This window comes from Oryctolagus cuniculus, chromosome X (assembly GCF_051225735.1).
Source record: "Oryctolagus cuniculus isolate XC-2025 breed Fujian yellow rabbit chromosome X, ASM5122573v1, whole genome shotgun sequence".
Classification (NCBI taxonomy): domain Eukaryota; kingdom Metazoa; phylum Chordata; class Mammalia; order Lagomorpha; family Leporidae; genus Oryctolagus; species Oryctolagus cuniculus.
In genome coordinates, this window is record NC_142888.1 from 101,057,481 (window position 1) to 101,073,398 (window position 15,918).

Sequence of the window (15,918 nt, forward strand, 5' to 3'; positions counted from 1 at the left end):
GATACAGAAACAGGTAAAATATTGCCAGGCCAAGAAACAGACAAGAGAATAATTTTAACCAATAGTCCTTACCATGATTAGGGAGGAAACCCCAATCAAGACAAGAAAAGAAAATCCTAGTTAGGTTATCCATAGTCTATTCAACAATTACTTGCAAAGCACCTAAATTTTACTGGACAAAACATGGGTCCTGTCCTCAAGGAGCCTAAGTCTAGTGGGAGATACAGAAAATAACTTAAAATTGAGTTGAATAAAAAATTCCATGGGAATACAAAGAAGTTGCATTTAATTCTGACTTTTGGGCAGGAAGATTAACAGGAAAAGCTTTCCAAAATAAATGATCTTTAAGTTAGAATCTAATAAGAAGATGGAATAAGGACGAGTGGTCACAGAGGAGTATTCTATACAGAGAAAGCAACAAATGTAAATGAGCCAAAAAAGTCCAAATTCAGTATTAATGAAAGGTAAAATACTGGAACAAGGGGAATGCTGAGGCTAGAACAGTAAGGACCTGATTCCAAAAGAACTGAGTTGTATGATTAATTAAAGATTTCAGCGTTTAAAAGACAATGGGAAGCCACTGCAAGATTCAGCTATCAGAGATGATAGAATGAAAGACTGGGAGCTGGCTTATATAAAACAAAAGAACAAGAAATAAAAAAGAAATGTGGTGTATTTTTGGTTAAGCAGGCAAGTTTTTGATCTTTGAAAATGACTAGAACCTTGAATAGAAAGGGAGAAAAGTGAGGTTATTTCCCTTAATAACAATTCCTTTAAAATAATAACTAAAAAGAAGAGGATCTTCAACTCCCTTGTAATGCTTACCCAAATTCTCTTACAGTCAATAATGATCTAAAGTTTGGAAATTTGAATTATATGAACTCCATTATACAGCCAAAGATTTGGATGCTCTATAAGCTGAGTGGCTAGACAGCTTTAAAAGGTCTTGACAAACAGACTCTTAGGAAGTCTCAAAATACAGGTGATGGAATGTATAATATAGCAGTTATCAGCAACAGTAATTTCACTTTTGGAAAAACAAAAATACTTACTCTGAAGCCAGTTTGAGATGGTTGTGTCATCATGTTTCATTCGCTCCTTTTCTGGATTAGCTAAAGCTTCAATGATACAATCTTTCATTACATTTAGGAAAAATGCATCACTAGCAGAGACCACTAAAATAAAACAATAAGCCACATACTGGAAAAAACTAAAACTGCTTGCTTCAGGCTGTTACAAATTAGTGAAAGACACTCACTTTAGTACCAACTTTTCTTTTTTAGCCTCTTTTCCATCTTAAGAAAGCATGATAAATTCCACCTAAGTCAAGATGTTTGGTAAACCTAACATCTCTCCCTTTATACAACACAGATATATGTGCACACAGACACTCAATCACTCTCATAGTCTTGACTAGTCAAACTTCAGATCAGTCACCTGAATCAACTTCATATCATTGCTTAAGGAATGGTGAATAAAAATAAAGTATGGGCCAGTGTTATGGTGCAGTGGGTTAAAGCCCTGGCTTGAAGCACCGGCATCCCATATGGGTGCTGGTTCTAGTCCCAGCTGCTCCTCTTCCGATCCAGCTCTCTGCTATGGCCTGGGAAAGCAGTAGAAGATGGCCGAAGTCCTTGGGCCCCTGCACCCATGTGGGAGACCTAGAAGAAGCTCCTGGCTCCTGGCTTCAGATTGGCACAACTCCGGCCATTGCGGCCATCTGGGGAGTAAACCAGCAGATGGAAGACTTCTCTCTCTATCTCTACCTCTTTCTGTAACTCTGTCTTTCAAATAAATAAAATAAATCTTTTTTTTTTAAAAGAAAATGTTCACCATACATTTATGAAATGTGAAATCTATGTGTTGCTTCTTCACTTGAAAGGATACAGGCCAAGACATCATAATTCAATGAAGTGAGGTATTTCAATGAATCTACTACAGGTGTTATTAAGTTATCGTACTTCTGTATTTGTGACAAGATCTGGAAGAAAGCAACAAGAACAGAGGGCATAAACTAATCAAAAGATGGCATCTACTATGCCAACTAAATAATACCTGCAAATTTTATTTTTCAAAAGAAATAATGCTTATAATTTAAGTGGCTTCCTATCATTTCGCATTTATATAAAACATACTATTTTGTCACTGCATCAGAATTTTTTCTTTGAGAATGTTTTTCCAATTAGGAAAGAATTCCAGAGGGCCTAAACTTGGATTTTCAATGACAGAGGCTACTATTGCATCAAATGTGTTTTAGACATCTTTTGAAACTGAAATAGTGTGTATCTAAATCACAATGAAATGCCATTCAATATTTCTAAAAGCTAAAATAAAAAATAATTATTTCTAGAAATTAAAATGTGGTAGGCCAGCATTGTAGTGCAGCAGATTAAGCTGCCATTTATAATACCAGCATCCCATATCAGAGCACTTATTCATATCCCAGCTGCTCAGCTTCCAATCCAGCTCCCTGCTTATGTGCCTGGGAAGGCAGCAGAAGATGGCCCAAGTACTTGGGTCCCTGCCAACTACATGGGAGACCAGTATGAAGTTCCTGGTTCCTGGTTTTAGCCTGGCCCAGGCCCAGATGTTTTAGTCATTTGGGGGAGTCAACCAGTGAATGGAAGACCTCTTTCTTTGTTACACTGCTTTCAAATAAATAAATCTTCAAATAAAAATATATTAAAATGTGGTAAACTGTTTACAACAGAAGCACTGTTCCATGTTACCAGAAAAATACAATAAATATAAATACACCATATAAAGTTCTTTATATCTGGCAATCTTTCAATGTTCCAAGTATTTTCCCCCTAACACTACCAAACATTTTAAAAACTACATTGTTCTTTTTCTGCTATGCCAATTTAAAGACACCAAAAGGAAAAATCCCTGAAAATATTAACTTCAAAAACATACATAATCAAACAAAATTGTTGGATTGCTGTGGCTCAACTTCCCAATTTGTCTTCCAGAAGGCTTCACATTTTCCTTGGTTAGTCGCCTACAAGGAAAGAAAAAGGCAGCAGAGGTCATCTTAAGAGACAATCCTCATAATGTTGATAGCTTTGTGATATCATGTAAAAAATAAAATTCTTTCCCAAATATTCAAAATGGATCCATGTAAACAACTGTATTCATCATCATATGCTTTACTATAGAACTTGGATTATTTTAGTTAGCGATTCTCCCTGAGGGTATTAAGATCTCGATATTAAAAACTTAACATTTAGAAAACATACATTTCCATTTTATCATAATAGCCTAATAAGTATTAAAAATTTTACTGTACTCTGCAAGTACACAAAATTCTTCCTGCAGAGAATCTATTATTTTATATTTAGAAGGGCTCATTTATCAGGCTAGGTATTAAGGTATCAAGTTTAATGTGATGTAATGAAATGCTTCATGCCATCTGGTTCAGTGACCCTAACAGAGTAATAGCTAATGTTATACTACTCAACATCAAAGGTTCTCTGCTTTTTCAAGGTAAACATTTTTTAAATAAATTCTACTTCTTTTTTCCCTATTTTTTCTCCTGCTTAGGATTCACTAACATTCAGCAAATTTATAATCTGTTACATTTTTACAGTTCAAAAACAATTATTACACAGAATCTAAAACTCCTCTGATGAATCTGTTACATGATTAACCCAGGAAATGTAAAACTTGAAAAGGTCGTTAAGTGACAGGAAGGAAACTTTTGCAAATGAAGTATATTATGAATTCAGTTCAAAATGTGGGGAATGTGATCATTCTTGAAATTATGAAGAAGAAACTTCAGAAGTTTCTCATGGCGAAACCGGACCATCAATTAAAATTGCTTCATCATCAACTTCCCCCCCTTCACATTGTTCCAGGCCCAGTTTCTTTGGCTATCTTCTGTTTTACCTTTTTCCCTATTTCTATATCAAGTGGTCCTCCTACTTGTCATTACAACCCACTACCCTTTTTATTCCATCCCTTACTGCCTCCACTACCTGGGCAGGAAAAATGAAAGAAATATTTTCTTGATTATGTCTGCCCCTTTTATCATGGTATCTGACAAATAAAACACAATCAGTGAGTATTTTTATAATTAATTATTAGATGCCCTATGGCAAGCTCATGTTTTAAGTAGTATTCAAACTTTGTGAAATTCTACAAATAATAAATATGTTCCATTCTCCAATTCAAGCAATAACAAAATCATATTGCTAAGGCCTGGTGAAATATGTACAGCTTACTAATATGACAAAATTCTAAGTATATTAAAAATTCTGTACATTTTGTATTGTATAAATTATATCTTATTAATTTCATAATATTGATACCTACTATGACAGCTAATGTGCTAAGCTTTAGGAACATAAAGATGAATAGCAGTTCCTGCTGAGATTTCTTAAAAAGAACAACAGAACAGTATTTATATGCTATCAATATTAAAAGTGAGGATAATTACTTGTATTACCTTATACACAGATAAAAGTATCTGGGAGGATAAATAAGAGACTAAAAATTAGTTACTATATATTTTTTATTGAGGGGGAATAGAGTGAGAGATAAACCATATGGCTTTTTTTTGCTGTGTATATTTATGGAGTACGATGAAATGTTCTAATCATGTATATACACACTGTAGAAAAATTCAGTAAAGCTAATTAACATACAACACCTCACTCATTTATTTGTAGTGAGACTGTTCAAAATCTATTTTTTCATCCATTTTGAAACATATGTATATAATAACATACATTATTAATTATATAACAATACATTATTATTAACTATGGTTATCATGCAGGATGACAGATCACTAAAACATTCCTCTAAAGTAAAAATTTTGTGTCCTTTGATCAATATCTTCCCCTTATCTAACCCACCCCTGCTTCTGATAACAACCTCAACTTTAAAAAAAAGGGAAATTCTGTCATTCTCAACAACATGGATGGAACTGGAAGACATTATGCAAAGTAAAATAGACACAGGAAGACAAATACCACATGACCTCACTTAGATGTAGACTCTATATACCAACTTAAACTGGGTAAACATATAAACTATTCAAAAACTAGAAAATATTAAAAAGAAAAATGATCATGGCAATGTACCTACTAAGTAGAATGCTAGGATTTTAGGCATAAGGGATATTGGTGTCACAAAAAAAGAACTATCAACTTGTGTTGGGCAATATGTGCTAGGTTAGTCTTCACAGCAGTGACACTGGAGCTCACTCTCCAAAAATGTTACCAGATGGAGTAAAGGGAGGTAAAGGAAAATCTGCACAAAGAGAGGAAACAAAGGCACAGTACAGCTGGAGGTGGAATTGACAGGAAATGAGGTTAGATAGAGGGAGAGACAGATCAAGCAGTGTCTCTTACTTAGAACATCATGCCATAAAGATTGACATACTCCTGAAAACAAAAAGGCATTATAATTCTCTATAAGAACTAAGGTGGGGCCAGTGCAGTGGCCTAGTGGGTAAAACTGCCGCCTGCAGGGACAGCATCCCATATGGCAGCCGATTCAAGTCCCAGCTGCTCCACTTCCTATCCAGCTCTCAGCTATGGCTTGGGAAAGCAGTAGAAGATGGCCCAAGTCCTTGGGCCCCTGTGCCCATGTGGGAGACCTGGAAGAAGCTCATGGCTCCTGGCTTTGGATCAGCCCTGCTCCGGCCATTGCAGCAATTTGGGGAGTGAACCAGCAGATAGAAGACTTTCTCTGTTGCTGTGGATTCGTTCTGAGAGGAGGAGCGTGGTGGGGGCAAGAGGCGTGGAGTCACCACAGAGACCCTGGGAGTCGGGTGAAAGTGGGCCAGAGGCGAGCAGACCACAGGCTCTTTTATTTCAGATGGTACAGCAGCTTATATAGCCAAGGCAGCCAATCCAGTCAAGGGACGGTTTATGCCCTAACCAATCACAGCCCATTGCCAGGCAGGCTCCATTGCCAGGTGGTTTCCCAGGAGATTTCCCAGGGGGTTTCCGAAGCCATTCCTGAGGCTCGGTTGCCAGGTGGTTTCCCAGGGGGTTTCCGAAGCCATTCCTGAGTAACTGATGCTCACTTGCCAGCGGCCATCTTGGCATGGCCTTCTCATTCCGCTACATTTTTCTCTCTCTCTCTCCATCCCTCCCTCCCACTCTGTAATTTTGCCTTTCAAATAAATAAATAAATCTTTAAAAAAAGAACTAAAGTAAAATCTTTAAAAGAGGGTGGTGGTGGTGGTGGGCAGGGCAGTGCTGTGTCACAGTAGGTTAAGCCACCATCTGCAGCACTGGCATCCCATATGGGTGTTGGTTTGAGCCCCAGCTGCTCCACTTCTGATCCAGCTCCTTGCTAATGTGCCTGGGAAAGCAACAGAGGATGGTCCAAGTGCTTGGGCCTCTGCATCCATCCAGGAGATTCAGATGAAGCTCCTAGTTCCTGGCTTCGTCCTGGCCCAGCCCTGGCCATTGCAGCCATTTGGGGAGCAAACCAGTGGATGGAAGATCTCTCTCCTCTCTTTTTGCTGTAACTGACTTTCAAATACAATAAATAAATCTTAAAAAAAAAAAGAACTAAGGTAGTGGGGGCAGGTATTTGGTGCAGCGGTTAAGCTAACAGATCCCATTTCACAGTACCTGGACTTGAGTCCTGGCTCTACTGCTGATTCCACCTTCCTGCTAATGCACACTCTCGGAGGGAGCAGAGGAAGGCTCAAATACTTTTGTCTGAGGTGGGCATTTGGCACAACTGGTAAGATGCTGCTTGGGATGCCCACATCCCATGAGTGCCTGGGTTTGAGTTCCTACTTTGCTTTCAATCTAGCTTCCAGATAATACACATTTTGGGAGGCACCAAATGATGATATAGCCATGCCATCCACAAAAGAGACCCAGATGGAATTCTGGGTTCCTGGCCTCCTAGCTCAGCCTGACTCAGCCATGGCTGTTGCAGGTATTTGGGGAATGAATCAGCAGATGGAAGATATTTTTCTCCATATCTCCCCCCACCTCTTGCAATGATATTCAAATAAACAGAAATAAATAAGTACTTACAGGGACCAACACTGTGGCAAAGTGGGTAAAGCCACCGCCTATAATGCCAGCATCCCATATGGGCACTGGTTTGAGTCCCAGCTGCTCCACTTCTGATCCAGCTCCCAACTAATATGCCTGGGAAAGCAGCGGATGATAGCCCAAATGCTTGAAGCTCCTGACTCCTGGATTTAGCTTGGCCCAGGCCCAGCCCCAGCCATTGAGGCCATTTGGGGAGTGAACTAACAGATGAAAATCTGTCTCCCCCTCTCTCTTTATAACTCTCCTTTTCAAATAAATATTTTTTTAAATAAAAGTACTTGTGGGGCTGGCAATGTGGTATAATGGGTGAAGCTGACGGCTGTGATGCCAAAATCCCATATGGGCACTGGTTCAAGTACTGCCTACTCCATTTCTGATCCACCTCCCTGCTAATGGCCTGGGAGAAGGAGCAGAAGATGGCCCAAATGCTTGATCCTGCCACCTATGTGGGAGACCCAGAAGAATCTCCTGGCTCCTGGCCATTAGGGCCATCTGAGTGAACCAGTATACGGAAGATATATATCTCTTTCTGTAACTCTTTCAAATAAATAAATAAATCTTTTAAAAAAAATAAGATAAAAAGTACTTGTGTCCCTGGGTGGGAAACCCAGTTTGAATTCTGTGCTCCTGGCTCAGCCTAACACAGACATAGCTATTGTAGCCATGGCGGGGGGTGGGGTGGGGGGGGGTGGGTGTCAATCAGTAGATAGAACATCCCTCTTTGTCTCTTAAGTAACCAGAAAATAAACAATATTTTTTAAAAGAAAAATAACTAAGGTCCTAGTAGTAGAGAAAAAGATGACATGGATTTAAGGAATGCATTAATGCTTGACATATTATTAAGTAATATATATAAATCACATAGTTCAGGGAACACATAATAATGACTCTATAAAATATTAGCTATGGTGGTTAAACTAAACGCTGTTCCTGGAGAATTCTTTAAAAACCAGAACTCTTTTCAGATGAACCTGTCCTAATATCATCTTCTGCCATAACTTCCTTAAGTAAAATAATTTACTCTCCTGTCTATCCTCCCATAGCACTTCATACATACTACATAATAGCACCTAATAAATAAGACTCTGATCCTGCACACACCTGTTTTTACAGTACAGCAGCATGACAGTTATCATGTGGCAAAGACAGTATCAATGCATACTGTCAAAGCTAGTTAAAATATAGAATGCAATGCTTTTAATGAGAATAACCACACCACTGCATGAATTTATACAAGGAATGACAACTGACAATAAATAACCTTGCAGAAACACTTGCATTACATTGGTTAAGTGTATTTACTATATAAACTGATACTAATCTGAAATATATAATTTTCATAGTAAAACTTTAGTCTACCAGAAAGTAGAACTAACATCAGTCTTATGCTTCTATGATATGAAAGTAAAAGCATACAAATGAAAACAAAGTTTCTCAAAAGTCAGCACCGTATGGAGAAATTTCTACATAATTCCAATAGATCATCCTAACAGAGCGTTAAAAACCTTTATTATACCATTTGTCAGTTGAGGATATTCATAGAATATCTATTACACTGCACAACATATTAAATGTATTATTCAAGTTGAGCAAAGGCCACAGCTTTTTTAAAAACAAAAAGGCAAAAACTGAATCTTACATGTATTACGGAGAATTGTTTAAGATTTTATATCTATATAACTTAACAACTATGGAAACAGTAACTTTGTACTCAAAATAAGCTAAAACTGCGAAAATTGACTCATCTTACCTGTAAACTAGGATCAGCTATACCTTTAACAAACATTCATCAGGTTTTTTTTTTTTTTCCCCAAAATTGAGGCTCAGGGGGCCAGTGTTGTAGTATAGTGGGTAAAGCCATTGCCTGTGACATTGGCATCCTATATAGGAGCCCATTTGAGTCCTGGCTGCTCCACTTTCAATCCAGTCCCCTGCTAATGTGCCTGGAAAATCAGCAGAGAATGGCCCAAGTGCTTGGGCCCCTGAACCCACTTGAGAGACCGGAGGAAGCTCCTGGCTCCTGTCTTCAGACCGGCCCAGCTCTGGCCATTGCGGCCATATCGGGGAGTGAACCAGCAGATGGAAGATCTCTGTCTCTCCCTCTCTCTGTAACTCAGCCTTTCAAATAAATAAATAAATCTTTAAAAACAATTGAGGCTCAGACATAAGCTAGCTGAAAAAAAAGTAAATTAAATCCATATATAATGTAGATTAATATGAAGAATAATGAATTACAACTTACTTCATGATATATTTGGCTCTGTCTATTGTTTGAGCTTTAACTTTTACTAAAAGTGGGTGACTGTTGTAAGTTTCATTCTTCCACTGGCCATACAGACGATATCTTAAAAAATGAGATGAAGAATTAGAAAAAGTTAAACATACTTAAGAGGTTAACACATTAAAATTACTAGTAGGTAAAAATGTGAAAATATATATTTACCTATGCTGATAAGGAAATGTTTTAAACATTCCCCATAGCTCTTCAGACATGCAAGCATTGCAGTCCATCAAAGAAAGAGATGGAAGAAGTACCTGGTCAGTTATGCTAAGCAAACAGCTTAGGATAACTTCCTAAGAAAGGAGGAAAAATTATTTCACAAAGCTGTCCAGACCAATCCATCCCTCAAAATAAATTTATGATAGTCAGGAAAACTGTCCTTTCTTGATCTGCTAACACAAAATATAATTCCCCACCTTACAACTTCCCTTATTTATGCTTCTCCAGGCAAGATAGCACATACAGAGAGAAAGATAAGGATTACTAAGGGAATGAGTGATTTTTATCCCTCATTCGCTTCTAAACATGCTAATCTTAAAAGGGGGGTTAATCTTAAAAATATAACTTTGTGTGAGCTGACAAAAGAGAAAATAAGCATGTCAAATATAACATAATTACCTATACAAGTGACTAAAGCTTATTCACAATAAAATTTGCACTGTTATATCTAAACATTTGACATATTATTGGATTTTTTCTAGTTTCTTACCGTTTTCTCTTTATCTTCTTGTTTGCTTCCATCAGACTGAAACTAAAATTAAAAAAATATTAAAACAAAACAGAAAGGTTAGCATCATGCCATCATAATTAGTTTTAATTCCAAAATATTAACTTGTACAATTATTTTAAACTGTATTCATATTTAAGGTTTACATATAGACTATTACCAATTAACATTTTAAAATTTTATCTCTATTTCTAGCATCCAACTCATTCTTGACATCCATACATTTTAAATGATTGTATAGGCCAATTTTCTCACTCTCATCACAAACTAAGCATCCTAAATCGATCTAAGTATCATAAAATAAAATTAAAGCTAGCATAATAATTTATAGTTCATTTGTACTATCTGATCCAGGTTTTAGTTATTCCTCTATAGAATTAGTAAAATCAAACAGTAAAATAACAAAAATAGGGGCTGGCATTGTGGCACAGTGGGTTAAGCTGCCAACTGCAACGCCAGCACCCCATAGGAGCACCGGTTCTAGTCCGGCTGCTCCAACCCAGCTCCGTGCTAACCCACCTGAGAAGGCAGCGAATGATGGCCCAAGTACTCGGGCCCCTGCCACCCACGTGGGAGACCCGGATGGAGTTCCAGGCTCCTGGCTTCGGCTTGGCCCAGCCCCAGCCATTGCGGCCATCTGGGGAGTGAACCCCAGCGGATGGAAGATCTCTCTCTGTCTCTCCCTCTCTCTCTGTAACTCTGCCTTTCAAATAAATAAATCTTTAAAAAAAAATAAAACCAAAATAAACACAATGAAATGTAAAGGCATGTTTTAATACACTACTAAAGTCCTCACAGAAAAATAAGCAAAAATATTAACAACATTGCTGAAAAAAAAAATAAAAACCATTAGTTAACTTGAATCCATTAATAATAAAAAACTGGGTTAGCAGATGGGTCCCCAAAGTGTTTGACAACATTGTATATTCATTCAATATGAAATAATGAGTGATATGTGTATGTGTACAGCAGGTGGAGGGTTGGGAAAGAGTGCAGAGGCAAAGGGACAACTGAAGCACTGACACCTACAGACAATTTAGATTTCCTGAAAGAATTAGCTCAATAGCAGGGAAGGGAAAGGGAAAAGCAAATAAATATGCAGCTAATAAGCTTACTATTTTCCTAGTAAGCAAGGTTATTTTGTGTATGTATGTACTTTCATACTTGAGCAATGTAATGAGTGTTAACATGGTAAAGTCTAACTTCTGTGTCACATTTTCAACACCTACCATATAAACTTTATGAGGGAAAACACACACCTTTTTTTTTTTTTTTTGGAACTGGCAGTCAAAAAGGTATGATCATTTTCAAAGAAACAATTATTAGGTTACCTTGGTCAGTAAATAAGGAATTGGGTTACAGGAGAGTGGCCTGGTAGGAAAAAAGCTAGAGAGTCATCTGGGTTTTTGGAGATGGGGGATGGAAATGTGTAATTCTGGTGGCATACTGAGTGTACATTCCGGATGGAAATAGGGTAGACCATAACTGGAAAAACTTCCTTAATTTCCAATATAATACATGATAAACATACCAAAAGAGGTTTCAATATTGCCTTATAAAGACAGAGCTACTAATGGGGCTACATAACAACATAGGTTGAAGATTAAGGGGAAAGTTGCAGACATAAATCAGATGAATTACTTTTATGGCTAGATCAAAACCTGTAGCCATACCTATATGAACTATAGCATTACCTTCACCATCCTTATTCTTCTCATTTTTAATGACAATTATTGAATATCCACCAGGTCCATGTACTAGAATAAAGACTTCATATTTATGTTTTAAAACTATGAGGAAAATCATTTTGCTAAAAATTATCCAAGTAAGATTAAAACAATTTAGAAATCAGAAAATATACCTATAGGGAAAAAATTATCTAGGGAACAGGAGATTAACAAGTCTAGAGAACAGATCAATAAACCACCTTCCTTATATCTTTCAATTAAAATTTAAGACTTTATAAAATTCTTAGAAATACATTGTTAATACTACATTATTCATGAAAAGATAGATACTAAATGACAAAATATTATCTCCTAGCTCCTGGCTCCAGCTCTGGCCGATGCAGTCATTTGGGAAGCGAACCACCAAAAGGAAGACTTCTGTCTCTCTGCCTCTCCCTCTGCCTCTCTGTAACTCTGTCTTTCAAATAAATAAATAAATCTTAAGAAAAAAACGTACATCGGGCTATGCATTTGGCCTAGCAGTTAGGGCACTAGTTGGGAAGCCAGCATCCCATATCAGAGTGATTAGGTTCAAGTCTCAGCTCTCCTCCTGATTTCAGCTTCCTGCTAATGAGTACCCATGGGGGTAGCAGATGATGACTCAAGTGGTTAGGTCCCTGACACCCACATGGGGAACCTAGATTGCATTCCTGGCCACCGGTGTGCATCTCTCTCCCTCTACTTCTACCTCTCCCTATCACTCTCCTTAATAAAGAAATTCTATGTACTGATCTTTCTTATATAAAATGCATTTTTAAAAATAATGTACTGTTTTCATCTAGTCTATATATGCCTCGTAATACTTAGTAATACTTAGTAGCTGCCTATCCTTGTATGTTTATATACCTCTTTTAGTTAAGCAGAATAGCTAATGAGGAAAATGCTAATTAAAGTATGATTTGTAATTTATTCCCTTAAGTATGATTCTACATCTTGATTAGAATTGTAACAGGAAGATATTCAGTACGAGATAAGCTGATCTTAATTCAAACCAATTGTTAAAGGTGAAAATACAAGAGCAAATATAAACATCTTAATACTTCTTTGATCACATTCATTAAATACAAAAGATGTTTTTAGATTAAACTTGGTTTCTAACTCTAGAGCTCCTCATTTTCTTTGTATGGACTTTTTACAATAGCAAAAATACATCAGGGAACTTGACAGTACCAAAAAGAGCAGTGTTTGCCTCTATGTGTAAAATAAGAACTATATTAAAAGATTTTGATGTTTTTAAGGTATTCTTACAAAATGCTTTTTACTTAAAATGAAGAGATACACACTCATACCTACCCTTGAATAGTTCACTCACAAAACCCTAGCAATAAATATTTTCTTCATAAAAATTGCCAGGGCTAGCACTGTGGCATGGCAGGCAAAGCCGCCACCTGCAGCACCAGCATCCCATATGGGTGTACTGGTTTGAGTCCAGTGGCTGCTCCACTTCCTATCCAGCTCCCTGCCAGTGCACCTGGAAAAGCAGTGGAGGATCACCCCTGCACACATATGGGAGACCGGATGAAGCTCCTGGCTCCTGATCTTTGAGGCCACTTGGAGAGCAAACTAGTAGGCAGAAGATCTCTCTCTGCCTCTGCCTCTGCCTCTCCCTCCCTGTTATACTTTAAAATAAAATAAATGAATCTTTAAAAAAATTGTCTTTATTTTGTGTTAACTAATTTATAAAATAAATAGCAACACTGGTGGGGTAAAAAACCACCTGATTATCATTAAAAAGTAAACAAAGAAAGTCCTTGGGGCTGGCGCTGTGACATAGTAGGTTAAGCATCTGCCTGCAGTGCTGGCATTCCATATGGGCCCCGGCTCTAGTCCCAGCTGCTGCACTTCTGATCCAGCTCTCTGCTATGGTCTGTGAAAGCAGTGGAAGATGGCCCAAGTACTTGGGCCCCTGTATCCGCATGGGAGACCTGGAGGAAGCTACTGGCTCCTGCCTTCAGATAGGCCCACCTCCGGCCACTGTGGCCATTTGGGGAATGAATCAGTGGACGGAAGATCTTTCTGTCACTATCTCTCCCTCTCCCTCTGTCTGTAAATCTGCCTCTCAAGTAAATAATATAAATCTGAAAAAAAAAATGAATTCTGGGGCTGGTGCTGTGGCACAGTGGGTTAACACCCTGGCCTTAAGCACCGGCATCCCATATGGGATGCTGGTTCAAGTCCCGGCTTCTCCTCTTCCCATCTAGCTCTCCGCTATGGCCTGGGAAAGCAGTAGAAGATGGCCCAAGTCCTTGGGCCCCTGCACCCAGATATGAGACCCGAAGGAAGCTCCTAGCTCCTGGCTTCGGATCGGCACAGCTTCAGCCATTGTGGCCAATTGGGGAGTGAACCAGAGGATGGAAGACCGCTTTCTCTCTCTGTCTCTACCTCTCTCTGTAACTCTTTCAAATAAATAAAATAAATCTTAAAAAAATGAATTCCTACATATAGTAGACAAATGTGCTCTTGAGTGAAATAAAGCTATTACCTTAACATGAGAACTAAAAATTTTAAGACAAAAAAAAGCTTGTAATAGTTTCAAACAAATCATCAAAGTCTAATGAAATAATGACTTACTCAAAAAAAGCAATATCTATGATCTTAAGAATTCATGACTATTCACATTTTACACTATAAAGCTAATTAATGTTAAGAAATACTTGATTTGATCCTCATAGCAATTCTGGGAACAAGATAAGGCAAATATCACCATCCATCTCTGGCTTAGAAAAGTGATCAGCTCAAGGTCACAGAACCAGCAAGCAGCTAGCAGTTTATCCTGATGAAACCAATTAACCAAATGATCAATTTTTAGCTCTTTAATTACTTTGGAGTACAGTCATAACTCAAGATGCTTTATGGGTAAGTTAGGTTCTAAAGTCGGTACAGAAAATGAAAATTACACATGCTCACAATTATTCTTAAAAGTCCCCTAAATTATCCATAATGTACACAGGCATGCCATCTTTTAGGTAAGTCTAACACAGACTATTTTTCCCTCTAGTAAAAATAATTCACTGTTAAGTGAACAGCAGACCTAAACAAGAGATGAAAGAATTTCTTTGCAGTTGAGGCTAGGTCCCATGAAAACATATTAAATACTAGACTCACACTCTGGTGTGAGACTCTGTAAGAGATCTGAGAAATGGAACCAAAGTACCAAAAATGTCTACCAATTTCAAGCTTACTCCTGGGCATACACACTAAATATTTTGAAGGTACAAGTTTGGCTACATTGACATAAATTAAAATGCAAGCATATCCCAATTCCAAGCCCAGACTTCTATACAAAAGAAATATTAATTTGGGTTCTAACCAACACAACCACTACAGATACTCAATTTCAAAAAGAAATAGGAAGAGTAAGGCAAGATCACACACACACTACTCCTAAAAAAAAAAGTAGTGAACATCAACCCCAAAATTCTATGACAGTTTGTTCATAAGCAAAATTTTGAAGTCACTGGTCTAAAGTACATTCTCTACCTACCAACTCAAAGATAGTACACCATCTACCGTCTAGATTCAATATCTTGTACTTTCTGTGACTGACCCAAAAAAATGCAGACATGAGAAACACAAAATGGGCATTCAGGGTATACCCCATAATTATAAGGACATTCTTCTACATTACCATAATATCATTACTTCACTTATTTCCTAATATCATCTAATACCCAGTCTGAGGTATATACTGATCACATGAGTTCATGTTTCTAACAGTCATAAAAAATTTATGCAAACAAATAAATTAAGATGGAAGCAGATTGGCGCAATGGCTCACTTGGCTAATCCTCTGCCTGTGGCGCCAGGATCCCATATGGGCGCCGGGTTCTAGTCCCGGTTGCTCCTCTCCAGTCCACCTCTCTGCTGTGGCCCGGGAGGGCAGTGGAGGATGGCCCCAGCGCTTGGACCCCTGCACCCATGTGGGAGACCAAGAAGAAGCACCTGGCTCCTGGCTTCGGATCGGCACAGCGCCGGCCATAGCGGCCATTTGGGGAGTGAACCAATGGAAGGAAGACCTTTCTCTCTGTTTCTCTCTCTCACTGTCTATAACTCTACCTGTAAAAAAAAAAAGATGATAGCAAAGTAAAAACACAGAATCTCTCCCCAAATCCCTGAAGCAATGAGCAAAGTAAAGGATGGGTTTTTAAAGGC

General features: G+C 38.0%; 1 protein-coding gene across 31 annotated transcripts in view; it reads right to left on the minus strand.

Moving 5' to 3' along the window:
- The window catches only part of THOC2 (THO complex subunit 2), a 117,621-nt gene that overhangs the window by 36,869 nt on the left and 64,834 nt on the right, over positions 1-15,918 (minus strand). For 21 of the 31 annotated variants that reach the window (XR_011385341.2, XR_016228306.1, XR_007912187.3 and 18 more), the window contains exons 13-19: positions 10,559-10,759; positions 10,022-10,063; positions 9,475-9,605; positions 9,274-9,375; positions 2,917-3,001; positions 1,888-1,981; positions 1,053-1,133 (exon numbers count right to left, since the gene is read on the minus strand). Coding sequence is in view for 26 of the 31 variants with exons in the window: in XM_089324766.1 (XP_089180892.1) it covers positions 1,053-1,133; positions 1,888-1,981; positions 2,917-3,001; positions 9,274-9,375; positions 9,475-9,605; positions 10,022-10,063; positions 10,559-10,759 (736 nt within the window). In the remaining 5 variants the exon portion in view is untranslated. The remainder of the gene's footprint in view (positions 1-1,052; positions 1,134-1,887; positions 1,982-2,916; positions 3,002-9,273; positions 9,376-9,474; positions 9,606-10,021; positions 10,064-10,558; positions 10,760-15,918) is intronic. The other 10 variants (XR_016228307.1, XM_008273167.5, XM_051827775.3 and 7 more) reach the window with 1 other exon arrangement.